General features: G+C 43.6%; 1 protein-coding gene across 6 annotated transcripts in view; it reads left to right on the forward strand.

The window, feature by feature from the left end:
- The window catches only part of LOC102566599 (T-lymphocyte activation antigen CD80), a 71,863-nt gene that overhangs the window by 45,239 nt on the left and 13,837 nt on the right, over positions 1–12,787 (forward strand). For all 6 annotated transcript variants that reach the window (XM_059720607.1, XM_019476287.2, XM_019476286.2 and 3 more), the window contains one exon: positions 11,453–11,770. In XM_059720607.1, coding sequence (XP_059576590.1) covers positions 11,453–11,770 — 318 coding nt within the window. The remainder of the gene's footprint in view (positions 1–11,452; positions 11,771–12,787) is intronic.

The raw sequence follows: 12,787 nt of genomic DNA on the forward strand, positions 1-12,787 counted from the left end.
CCACAGTCATCTTTCCAGTCCACGAAGCAGCAGCACCGACAGTCTTAGTGTTGCCTGTCCAATGACTGCAAAGGTGGAGGCGGAAGTTATCGGGTGGATGGAGGCTCCTTGTTTCGAGATGCAGCAGTGGGAGGAGGTGCTTTTTCCTTTAGGCAGTGTGGAGTCCAGTGTCAGGATGGTATGAAATGTTCACACTGAAAAACTACATGAAACTCTCCTGAGCTTGGATTAGTTTCACATTCAGAATAGGCCATGCTTGTTGCTCGTTTCAGTGTTTTTGTTGTAGTTAATGATAATCTGGAGTGAACAGGGGCCAAATTGAAGTTTTGATGGAAGAATCATGCAAAATGCATAGGTTTTTATGGTGATGTCATGATACTGGGAAATATTTGATCACTTCGACTGAGTTTTTGTTTTAAGATTTTGAGCCTGAAACTCAAAGCGCAACTTGGGGAATTTCATACGGATTGACACACACGCAGACCCTTGTAAACTCTTGGGTTCCCTTTCTCTGTTTCCTCCTCCTGCAGCATGTGCGCTTGTGACACACGATTCATGCATTATTTGTGAGTTATGTATTTATCCAGGCTATGCTGTAATGCCATGTTGTATAAAACTGTGAACCATATGGACATAATTACTTCTTCATGTATATTGGCAAAGGCCTGAATATTGTATCATTTAGGTAATAATGAACATATATTGTCCAGGAGTAATGTGGAATTTCTCCTCAAAATGATGCTAACCCCAGGATCCCAGAAAAGCAATATTCAGGTCTGACAACATATGGATAATATTCAGCTGTACAGTCTGATATACCCCAACTGTTCAAGGCTAGAAACAAGAGTTTTACGCCCTTAGCAAGCCCAGGCCTTATCCTTCCCAGTAAAAAAGTTCTTCTTTTCTAGCCCTGGTGTATTGCAAAGTTCTGGGTTTTAATGCTTTGAGAGTAAGATTAATAGATAAGCTATTTTAAGGCATGATAATGTGAAGTTTCTGGAATGTATTTGGTAATTTGGTGAGTGCAATGGAAGAAGCCAGTATATTTAGTATTTTAATATGTTATATATCTTAACAAAGCAGCCTGACTCTGAATCTCCATAGATGTAAACTGTATTGTATTATGTTTAGGGAATTGGACTTTAAACTCTGTTCTGTAGAATAAACCCTGCCAAACAGTATCACCCATTCATTTATTGCCCTATGAGCTGAATAAAATGCTACAAGTGGTCATGGGTAGCTGAATCCATTGTGCCTCATCTCTTCCATCTGCAGAGCAAGATTTTTTTTCTTTTTCCCCCCTTTTTTTCCCCTCCTTTTTTTTTTTATCCACTATGACTATAGTTTATAGTTAGAGTCCCAGCTGTTGCCTCTATTATACTGCTGATTACCCCTTAGTGACTGCAACAATAAGGTGGCATCAAGGCTTTTGTTATATCACCATTTTCCCGAGTATACAGAATGCTTCTCTTTGTGGCCGAAATTTTCCATTGTTGGTTCCCAGTTCTTAGTTTCAGGCAATCTGTGCACAGCCCAGGAAGGGATACCAACGTCACATCGAACTAGCTTTCAGTGCGGGTTCAAGCGTAACAAAGCACTCCACATAACTCATGTCTACATTGCAATTGACAGTTTTGAATGCAGTAATTGTGCCCAAGCCTCAACTAGTTTTAACCTCGAGCTGTCAATGGCAGTGAGGATGTAGCAGCGTGGCTGGTTAGCAGCCTGAATTGCTACCCAGGGTCACTGACAGGCTTGGACAGCCAGTGCTGTCATATCTGTGCTGCTATTGTTACCCACGCCAGCTCAGTTAAAGCCAGCTTACAGATGTCTACCACTTGCAGAGTGTAGACAGCCCCTCAGTCATATAATTTTGTAGCATCTCCTTAGGGCGCGGACAGGCAGAGTGCAATAGCTCTATAAATTGGACCAACCTATATAAAAAAAAAAAGGATCCTGGCTGAAACAGGGATGGCTTTGAAGCGCTTCACATTAACATTACAGCTGGGAGGCAGTCATACATCTATATGCTACTGAAGCACTACAAGTTAACAACACTTTAAAATGGCAAAATTTGAAGCACTTTATACACAGGTCTGCCCTACCATTTGTGGCTATTGTGCTTGGCAGGAGTTGCCAAAGCCCAGATTGCACTTGTCATAGCCTTCAAACCAGTGGAGGCCAGGAGCTGAAGATGTGAAACCGGCGGGCCTGAGTTTATGCCCACAGAGAATCTCCCTCTGCTCCTCAACGGGAGTGGTACACCACCTTTGCCTGACGGGCAGTCCTGATGTTGAATCTCGGGATCAGATCTGGTCCTTGGTCTCTATGGAGATAGGAAGTTTATGGAAAGTTTTTGAGGAAAATCCCTGCAGAATTTTTCAGTTATTGGAGAATGGGTGAAAAGTACATTTCCCTCAACATTGCAAAATGTTGTTTGCTCATCAGCCACCCTGAAGGACTGGGAATCCCCTCTTAGACTCATTTGCCAGCAGAGATCTTAGATCAGAGCCATGTTTTAGGGCAGGGGGAACTAAGAAATCAAAAGGGGGGAACACTCTCAGTGGACATCCACCAAGATTTTACCAGTGGTTGATGAGTTTGTACCCCTTTACTGCTATTTTTGTTGCCAGTTCTGAAAAATCCAGGGGTAATACCTAAGGCATGGGCAGGATGGCAAATATTTCAGTGAATCACTCACAGTCCAGTGTGCCAAATGATGCAAATTCAGTTTCTGTCTCTTGGCTGCTGCTGCCACCACCGCCCCTAGCTCTTTTGCCTTTTTGGATGAACTGCTGCTTCCTCTGAATCTGGGCAGGAACAAAAATTGTCACTCCCCAAAATAGCAGCAGCAAAAATTGTGAGAATTGAGTGTTCACTGCTTCCTCTCTTTGCTCATCTCTATAAGGAGTGAACCCAGCTATTCACCCTAAGTTGTTCATATATATATATATATATATATATATATATATATATATATATATATATATATGGTCCTGAGTAGGGTCCGCAGATTATCCTGCATGGATGTGTTCTTTGTCTCTTTCTTTCCCCCCTTTTATTTCCTCCTTGCTTTTAAAAGCAAATAAAAATAAACTAAGGAAATGAAATGCTTAAAAGTGATATTAACAGAAAATTTAAGTTACATAATTACCAGCACGGCCAGGCAATGCTGACTGATGTGGTTCATTCCACAGGGCAAACTTTAAAGCATCTCCTTAAACATGATGCAACTTCAGTTTTTTCCCATGAAGGTTCAGACTCCTGTATGAGTGAGGAGTTATCAGTTATCCTGGAGATACCTCACATCATCCAGAAGGTCTGCATGGTAATTGCCATTACCCAGGCAGATTATTCAGTGTGGGTACTAATAAATAAAGTGTGCAAATGCACACAAGTGGCTATTGCTCTGAGGTCATCAAATTGTGCATGTCCTGACTCATTAGCTTTTATATTTCTAGCCTGGGTGCTGTGTAAAGATAGAACAGTTTTGTGTGAAATTATATGAGGGCTCTGTCTGAGCTGGACTTTCATTAGCTGTGTCATCTGGAGGTGCTGCATCCCTAAACCAGGTGAGAGGCCTTGACACGTTCCCTGAGAGAGGCTGTGGGTTGACTGCTGTGAAGGCTTTTGGAAAGGCTGATTTTTGTCAGGGTGAGGCCGGTTGTTGTTGGACCTTGAGTCTAACGTTGAATCTCCCAAAGGGACACCACTAGGAGTTTCAGAAGGTCATTTGAGAATATGCAAATGTTTCCAATTGCAGAACTGCCAAAGGCTATGCTTCTGCTTTTCTCTGTTATGCTTTTAAAATATAATTTGAGTTCATTGGTTCCGGGGGACTCCTTGACTGAAAATGAAAGTGCTGACTGCTGGGTAATGACTAATGGTACTTTAGTTGTATGGGGCAGAAAGTATGTTTTACTTTCCTGCAGTGCTATAGCAATATCATCCTCAATATTAAAAAAACCAGCCAGGATGAAACAGCTAGCCAGATGCACCTCCTGACCACTGCAAGCTGCCTCCTTCCACAGTGCATATTGTCCAGCTTAACATTGCATGTCTCTAAGGAGAGACTGCTTCAACCTAAGGAGATCGTGACCTCAGCAATGATTGCTCTTCATCCAAGATATCTGTTCACTCTCTTTCATTCCAGTGCTTTTAACTGTATGTGCTTGGACTGCCCTGAACAATTTTTCTCATGCCTTTCAGATGCCTGTAGATAATTATATTCCCCTTTTAATAGTCTCATTAGCCGAGTCATATTTTATATATATAACGCATTTACTCATTCCTCAAACAGTCCTTCCAACTGTGGATTATTGCCCAAATTGTTCCTCTTGTAAAGGCTTAGGTAGTAAGTGCTCCAAAATGGAGGTGTTCATTAGAGCAGACTATTGAGAGTCAGGACCCTGGCACCCTGTTCCCTTCTCGGGTCTTAGTGGTGATGGTAGGCTAGTGACTTTGACCAAGTTTCACTCCGATTGGGTGTCTACCCTGAGACATGCACTGCTTTTCACAAGTGCTGGGTACTTGCAGCTTTTAGATTCAAGCTCAGTAGGGACAGATGCATGTAAAACTCTCAGTGTGGGGACTTCCCTAGCTATATAGTGAAGGTAATAACACTTGAGCAGTGGTATTGTGAGGAACTAATGAAAGCGACTTGAGCCTTTTCAGCTGGAGGGCACTTAGAGGGAGATCTAATAGCAGCCTTCAACTACCTGAAGAGGGGTTCAAAGGAGGATGGAGCTGGACTGTTCTCAGTGGTGGCAGATGACAGAACAAGGAGCAGTGGTCTCAGGTTGCAGCATGGAAAGTTTAGGTTAGATATTAGGAAAAACTTTCTCATGAGGGGGATAGTTAAGCACTGGAACAGGTTATCCAGAGAGGTTGTGGGACCTCCATCCTTGGAGGTTTTTAAGACCTGGGTAGACAAAGCCTTGCCTGGGATGATCTAGTTGGGGCTGGTTGTATTTTGAGCAGGATGATGGACTAGCTGACTCCTGAGGTCCCTTCCAACCTTCATGATTATATGGAAAGACTTGACAAATGTGTTCTGCATGCTGTGTGCTACCACCTCCTGTTTTCTGAAGTTTCCATACCCCGGCCTGCCCCAGATCAGGAAGTGAAAAAATGTTAAGCAAACTTCATTTTTAATCTCCCCCCCACCCCCAATTTTTTCAATTCTCAGGAAACAGCTAAGTCTGGGTTTGAAATCTGAATGCATATTCCAGGCAGTCCTCTCCTTTCCTAACACGGTTGGGCAGCTCCTAGCTTTATGGAAAGGAGCCATGGGATCTCTCTCTCCCTTTCCCTCTCTCCTACTCTCCACGACGAGAACCAATCCTTCTATCCCATCCCCCATCTCCTCTGATACACATTAAAAATAAACAGGTTTCCATTTTCATAACCATAGAATCACAAGGATGGACAGGGACCTCAGTGTAGTCAGTGTAATGGTCGGCCCTAAGCAAGCCGCAACACGTGTAAAGACAAATAGATCTTAACAAATGATTTGTTCAGAGGGATTGCCTTGACTCAGATGCCAGTAACCAAAGTGGGGAAAAGTGAGTTCATCTTCCTGGCTGCCATGCCAGTTCAGCTACAGTTGTTCTTAGAAATTTGCCAACATCATAAGTTGCAATCTTGCTCATTTGAAAAATGGAGCAGAGTTGGTGATGGAAGTGCTCAATGGCAGGTTTGCATGTGATGATTCAGAAAGCCACATGCTTGTATCTTGATAGGCGCAGAAACACATCCCAGGCAAAGCAACGGCAGCAGGCCATGGTGCCAGAGGTGGTGGGAAACTGAGACATCCCTGGCTGCCCAATGATTCCCTAGTGCTGCTTAGGTTGCTAACTAAAGATCATAACTGGTTGGGTTTTTTTGTTGTTTTTTCTTTAAAGTAGGATTCTTGTCGCAGGAACGACTCAGTACAAATGCCCACTTATCCCTCCGGGTATCTGTTTCCTGGCTCTTAGCCTGTAGCTTACTGCTCATTTCAATGACACTAGCAAAGCTGGGGTGACTGTAACATATTTTTTTGGAGAATTATTACAGCAGTGGTCCAAATGCTGACTGGCACACCACTGACTTGCCTGGAGTTGCAAGTACATGTACAGGGGATGCAGGGAGTTAAAAAGTACATGAGAAGTAGCAGTACTCTACCAGGCTGTGCCCACTTCTGATACCCAACAAGATGTCACTCGCAGTGAAATGTGTGCATCTCTGCCTCCACCTTAACATGCTTTGATGAGGTAACACAGTTAATCAGGCTGACATTCAATTTGTCGTCATTAGGGCTCAGAGTTACCTGATCACTGAATGGGGACAGTGACAGCAAGCATCTCTTTCAGATATTACTTCATGCTGCTTGCAGACCCAGAGAGTTATTATTGTCTGGCTTACACATGCTTTATTTTTTACAAGTCTTTCTCCACAAGTGTATGGACTACAGACCCTGTATTTAAAAAGGGAAAAAATGTCCAGGAAAACGGTGTTAAAATGGCACTGTGGATAAAAAAAATGCTGAGATGTTGCAGTGATTTCAAACTAAGCATTATAAACCCTATATTTGAGACGCATACATTTTACAGTAATAAGTGTATGGTTAAGGCACTAGAAAGTCCTTAGCTCTGCCTTGTAGTAATAGGGTGTGGTAACCATGTTCTTATGGCCAAAGCATAAGTGGTTGTGGTCCTATATTAGAGAAAAATGAGTTTTAAGACCCCATTAGATTTTTTTCCTCTTGGCATCATTACAGGGTGGAATGAGAGTGGCTGCAGAATACTTGGTGTACATCAAACACAGAAAACATGCAAGGCCCTGAATGTAACCCTGATGAAACAAATGCCTGTGTGTTTTCCTTAAGAAATGTACTGTCTCTCTTTTCCTTTTCTCCACCAGTACTGTGAGGAGTCTCCCATGAAGTACCTGGTAACAGTATGCCAGCTAGTTAAACATGGTTTTCAGTTCTTTGCATCATCTGTTGGAAGCAAGTGGTGACTTTCCAGCTGCTGTTTCACAGCGGCAGGGTAGTGGTACCAGTGCTTTGTGAAGCACCTCCATCAAGGGGAGTCAATTCCCTGAGTCCCCATATCTGTGTTTAAACGTCTCTTTTTGCACATTTGTCTCAGGTCTTGATGTATAGTGGAGCCAAGATGGAAGTGCCAGTGGAAACTTTTTTCATGCACTGACATCCAAATTAATAGGCAAACAGAATATTTAAGGAAGTGGTTCTCAACCTTTTTCGATTTGAGGCACCCCTGGATAGATTTGAGGCACCCCATGGAAAATGCCAACTCTAAATTTTCTCTTTCTTTTTACTACAGCTGAATAATAGAGCAGTTTATCTGTTGCAAAGAATTCAAAAGCCATAACTATGGATTCCTATTTGAAATCTCTGAGTTTATTTATGAATCATGTTAATAAACCTAACAGTGCCAACATTGTGGAGCACCCTGAAGCACCCTTGAAAAGATTTCAAGGCACCCCAGGGTGCCATGGCACTCTGGTTGAGAATCACTCGCTTAAGGAATAGTAAGAATTGGGCCAAATTACTGGTACCCATACCCAGTCTCCCTCATGCTACTGAATCATTACAGTCCTATGCTGAGGATAGGCGGTAGTATGTTGAATTACATCCAGCTTCACAGTGGCCCTACTCAAGAGTTCCTTGAAGTGATCCTGTCTGTGATCAATGTACTTGTTCCAGTTTGCTACAACAGTAATTTAGCTTAAATACAACCTTGTGTCTTCAGTTATATTCCACAGGCTAGATGTTGACTTTAACTATATGGAAAGCTTGAAGGAATGGAAAGGATCTTCTGGGACAAAGGAAAGATTAGTGCAAATGCTCAATTTCTTTACAGATCCAGTGTCAGTTTTGTTACCTAATTATTGGATTTACTTGTAAACCCTCAGAAAAATTCACTCTCTATTTGGAGTGGGCGTTGGAAGTTTGGGAAGAAAAGGTTGTAATTTTTTCATTTGAAAAGAGGCAGAATTTCATCTTAAGTACAAAAGCAGTAGTAGTAGTCCCATCCACAAGGTGCACTCCACTTCTGGCATCTGACATTCAGTAATCACCCCCAGAAAAGTATTAGTGCACTGTGGGCCAGTCTGATCCCCAAGTCAAGATCTCTCCTTTTGAGCTTGTGTGACAAGTCAAGCACCTCCGCTGATCAGTACTGCAATCCTGTCTCTGAGCCATGCAGGGAAATAGTTATGAGAGTCCCCCATCCAAAGCTGAGTTGGGAGATTCTGTTTCCAAGCAAATGGATTGGTAATTCTTTTGTCCATGGCCAGTAGCTACTTTAAGAAACCAGTACATCTTGCTCGTCTTTGCAGGATAAGTGGGGAAACAGGGATTCTTTCTCTCCCCCTGCTTGCTTCATGCTGAGAGAAGAGGAGCTGCGTGTGAACAATGCAGGAAGAGACTGGAACAAATCTTTGCCACACTTCACTGATCCTAGAAAATGTTGCTTCTGCCTGACTGGAGGCTTTTGAAGGACTTGTGTTGCATATTCTTGACCCTCACTGTAGTCAGGGTAGAGGCCTGCAATTGCTTTCAGGTGAGGGAACCACCTCCTAGTTCAAGAAACTAATGGCCATCGTATGAAAGAATGGCGACAATGCTTATTTTGAAGGGAAAGCTCACAGCCCTGCTTTTGCTGGTGGTGTAATAACTGATATGTTCCTCACAGCCCATGGTCTTTTCCCAGAAGCAATGTTTCTGATATTTGAACAAACCTTTTATTTGAGAAGCTGCTTGTCTAATACGAATCTCATGTATATTTATATAAATATAAAATACTTATATTTTATTGCAAAGATCTAGGTGAAATATGGGGGAAGCAGAAAAATAAACGGGCAAGGGAAGAATCCAAAGAAATGGGGTGGGGAAAGGAGAAGAGAGCAGGGAAGAGGAAGAGAAAGTGCCATCTTGGTTTCCTCCAGGATGGCCAGTCTGCTTTTCCATCTAAAATCATAGGCCACCCACCCACAAGCATTGCTCTAGAGCCAAGTGTTCTGTAAGTTCCCAAGATAGTGGGAAGGATGGATGATCTCCCTACCCGTACTTCACTGGCAACAGGGTTATTCCTTCAAACCTTAACTGCAAATCAGAGATGGAAGTTAACGTTAAGCCCCCATTTGTGTGCTGACTGTCCTTATGATGTGGGGCTACATGAAACATTCACTGCACAAGAGCAGGTTTTAATGAAACCTGCTTATTGGCATGAGGAGAAACAAAGTGGCACCGGTTCACTAGAAAACTCTCTTGGACCACAATGTTTACATGGGTTGCAATGAAATAGCCATTTGGGGTACAGACAGCACGGACCCAGGCTGCTTTCACTGGGGTCAGGAGCGTGGAAAGGAGGGAGTTTCCTTGAAGACTCATTAAAATACATTTCCATGATGGAAATTTTTTTTTCCATTTGCCTGGCTGTGGGGAACATGCAGTGCAGAAACTGAACTCCATTTTCATTTTTGCTTTGCAGTCCACCTTTGCAGTGAAATGATAAGAACTAGGGACTTTTGTGGGGCTGCATGACTCTCATGGACTAGGTCCTTCAGTCTTAAAGCATTCAGATTACAAAGTCATTGGTAACAGTGCCTTTTAAGGGCGGGTGTGACATCAGCAGGAGTTTCCAGCCTCTGCACATGTACTGCCCAGGAGGTTTTCGTTCTCCTTTTGGTTACAAAGGAGACTCTTAGTGGCAAAGCGCAGAGAACATCATGCAACTCATGATGCGATGTCTCACTGACATTTACAGCTACGCCTACTCTTCCCCTGTTGTAGTAAAAGAAAAAATCCCAAGTCCAGTGGGTGTTGGTCAGAGGCCTGCATCCCAGAATTTCAGATGCAGCTGCTGGAAGTCTGTTGCACAATGTTAGGAGCTGAACTGAAAGGATGTACACACAGCTAGTTTTGTGATAGAGGAAGAACACACGTGTTCATATATACATATACACATGGAGGAGCAAGATGCAAAACTTCAGGTGGACTATACTATTCAGGGAAGCCCAACTGGTTGTGGGAAGAGAAGACTTGGCCCTATCACTAGTGAGGAGGGAGTCAAGGGATCATAGAAGAGCTCCCCAGGTGAAAGGGTTGCATAATCTTGGCATTCCTACACCAGTATTTTCCTGTGTATTTTCCACTAGTTTGCTAGTATCTGGGACTTTTGTATCAGCAGTGGATTGGGTGCACATTTTGAGTTGGACTCAGATCTTGTGTGTTTACTTTGTTTTGGCCCCTGACTGTTCATCTCCACTAATGGCAGCAGGCACCTGGGCAGGCTAAGTGTTGGTCCTTCTCCAGGATGTTCTGCTGGAGGATCACAAAGCATTTCCCAGTTCTTGGAACTGAGACACCCTTTAAGCCAGGGGTGGGCAAAAAGCAACCTGAGGGTCAGATGTGGCCCGCCAGGCCATTCTATCTGGCCTGTGGGGCCCCTAAAAAATTTAGAAAATTAATATTTATCTGCCCCTGGCTGCCTGTCATGCGGCCCTTGCTACCTTGCCAAAACTCAGTAAGCAGCCCTCTGCCCAAAATAATTGCCTGCCCCTGATTTAAGAGCATGCAAGTATGATTATTCTCATTTTTCAGAAGAGGGAACAAGGACAGGCATTGGTTCAAGCTACCTGGAAACTCAAGACAGAGGCACGCATGGAACTGCCCAACCTTGATTTAACCACAAAGCCATTCCTTTTGTGACATGTCACCACTCAGGCACCTGCTTTCTGCCCCTTACTGTGTGAGCTGAGGAACAGTAGAGGAGGGGGAGTAGAGGAGCTGTGGTAACACTGCATGTGTTCAAGCCTAGGAATATCGTGCAGAGGGGGATATTACAGAGCAGGGGAACCCCTTCAGGCCAGGTCTGAGTTATTTTCTTTTCTTTCTTCTCAAATGCTTGTTATCACAGGAATGTTATGACACTGGCTTGTTACCAGCTGGTTCCTTGGGAACTCTGGTTTGAGTAAAGTCCCTTATCATGACATCCAGGCTGCAGAGAGAGATTTCCTGGGAGGATTTTTTCATGAGCTCTAGGCTGGGTCACTTAAATTGTCCTCAGAGGCCTTCTCAGAAATGTTTGGCTGTGTGGCTGGGTTTATTATTGTACGGTTTTTTATGGGATGTCATTGGAGAGTTTTTTCACCTTACAAAAAGGTGCCTGTAGTACCTACATGCAACAGAAGAAAAATGTAGGAAAAAATGGCCATTATATATCAGCTAGATCCACAAATGGGACCAGAGCAGCGCAAAAACACAGTGGTAGGATTAGGTCTCTTCTACAAGTTTTTAGTAGCCACTGGACTGCACTGGAGAAGGCTGAGATGCTCTGTGGGGAGCAGACAGAGTTGTAATGGAGAAGTGGTGGAGTTCTAGGTGGAAGAATGGGTTTACCAAGGTCCGACTGTCTCATAGTTGCTGTTTGCCTTTTCTCAGGCTTTGCTCACAAGACACAGGTGGCCATCGCCAAAATGGGAGAAGAAGTAACCTTACCCTGCTGCTATGAAACACGCAGCGAAGACATCCCAAATAACTACCGTGTCTACTGGCAAAAGAATGTCACAGAAGTAGTGATCGCTTATTCGTTTGGGACTTGGCTCCCGAATCCCATTAACCGTTCCAGCCTGAACCAAAGAACCTTTGCTCTGTCAATCACCCAAGTGGAAATTTCAGATGCAGGAAGCTATGCATGCATAGTTCAACGTACGGGATCTGTCAAGCTCTGCGACCAGACTGTGATTCTTTCAGTTATAGGTAAGTAGTGTGTCCCAAGTCACTTACAGCTTTTAATTAATATGCCAAGGCTTAAGGTTCAAGGTACACAGCTAGGAGCATCACTGAGGTTGAGACCCTTTCAAGGGTGCTGTGGGGTGCCACACAATGTTAGCACTGTTAAGTGTGCAGACATGATTCACAAGATAAACCCAGAGATTTCAAATAGGAATCTTTAGTGTTAAAAGCATTCTGACCTGTTGTAATCCTTTTGAGTTCTTTGCAATGGGAGAATTTCTGTTATTTTTCTGCAAAAGAGTGAAAACTAACAGCTGGCACTTTCTGAGGGGCCTTGAGTCTTTTGGATGCCTCGAATCTATCAAGGAGGGGACCTTGAATCTAAAAAAAAAAATGTTGAGAAACACTGTATTAGCATGGTTGGTCAGGCTCAGTTGACCTCCAGAAACCTTGGCATGGTGGGGCTTATTATTAGAAGGCTAAGGTGAGAGTTAGAGTCAATCCTACTTCCGTCTGCCCTCCCCATCCGTTACTCCTGCCCTCCTTGTTTTTTCATGCTCGTCTCTGACACTAAGAGAGGGTCTCTCCTCCCTCATGCCCACATTCCCCGCTGCTCTAATCCTCTCTTCAGGGAGATGTATATTCTAGGATCCAGTCCAGTGAGTTGAATCATTTGTCTGCGCTCCTAGATAACTAGGCTTCTGCCTTTTTCCCAGGGGAAGCAGAGGACAGGATCCAGAAGCATAGGGACGTGGGGTAATTCATTTATGATAGAGAAAGTCTTCTCTCCTGGGGAAGAAAGATGAGGTTGGGACCACCCCTCTGCTGCTTTTCTTGTTGAACCACAAACTCCCCAGAGATTCTCGCAGCCTTCTAGGAGACTGGTCAGGACTCAAGGTCTGAGACATCAGACTGTCTTGAGGTTAATCAGCTAGAGAGAACCAGTTCATGACACTAAGAAACACCATAGGTCCCTTTGCTCAAAACGAATCTGAATCTTGATGGTTAGAAAAAGTTCCAGTCATATAATTTTCCATTAAT

This window comes from Alligator mississippiensis, chromosome 1, assembly GCF_030867095.1.
Source record: "Alligator mississippiensis isolate rAllMis1 chromosome 1, rAllMis1, whole genome shotgun sequence".
Classification (NCBI taxonomy): Eukaryota; Metazoa; Chordata; order Crocodylia; family Alligatoridae; genus Alligator; species Alligator mississippiensis.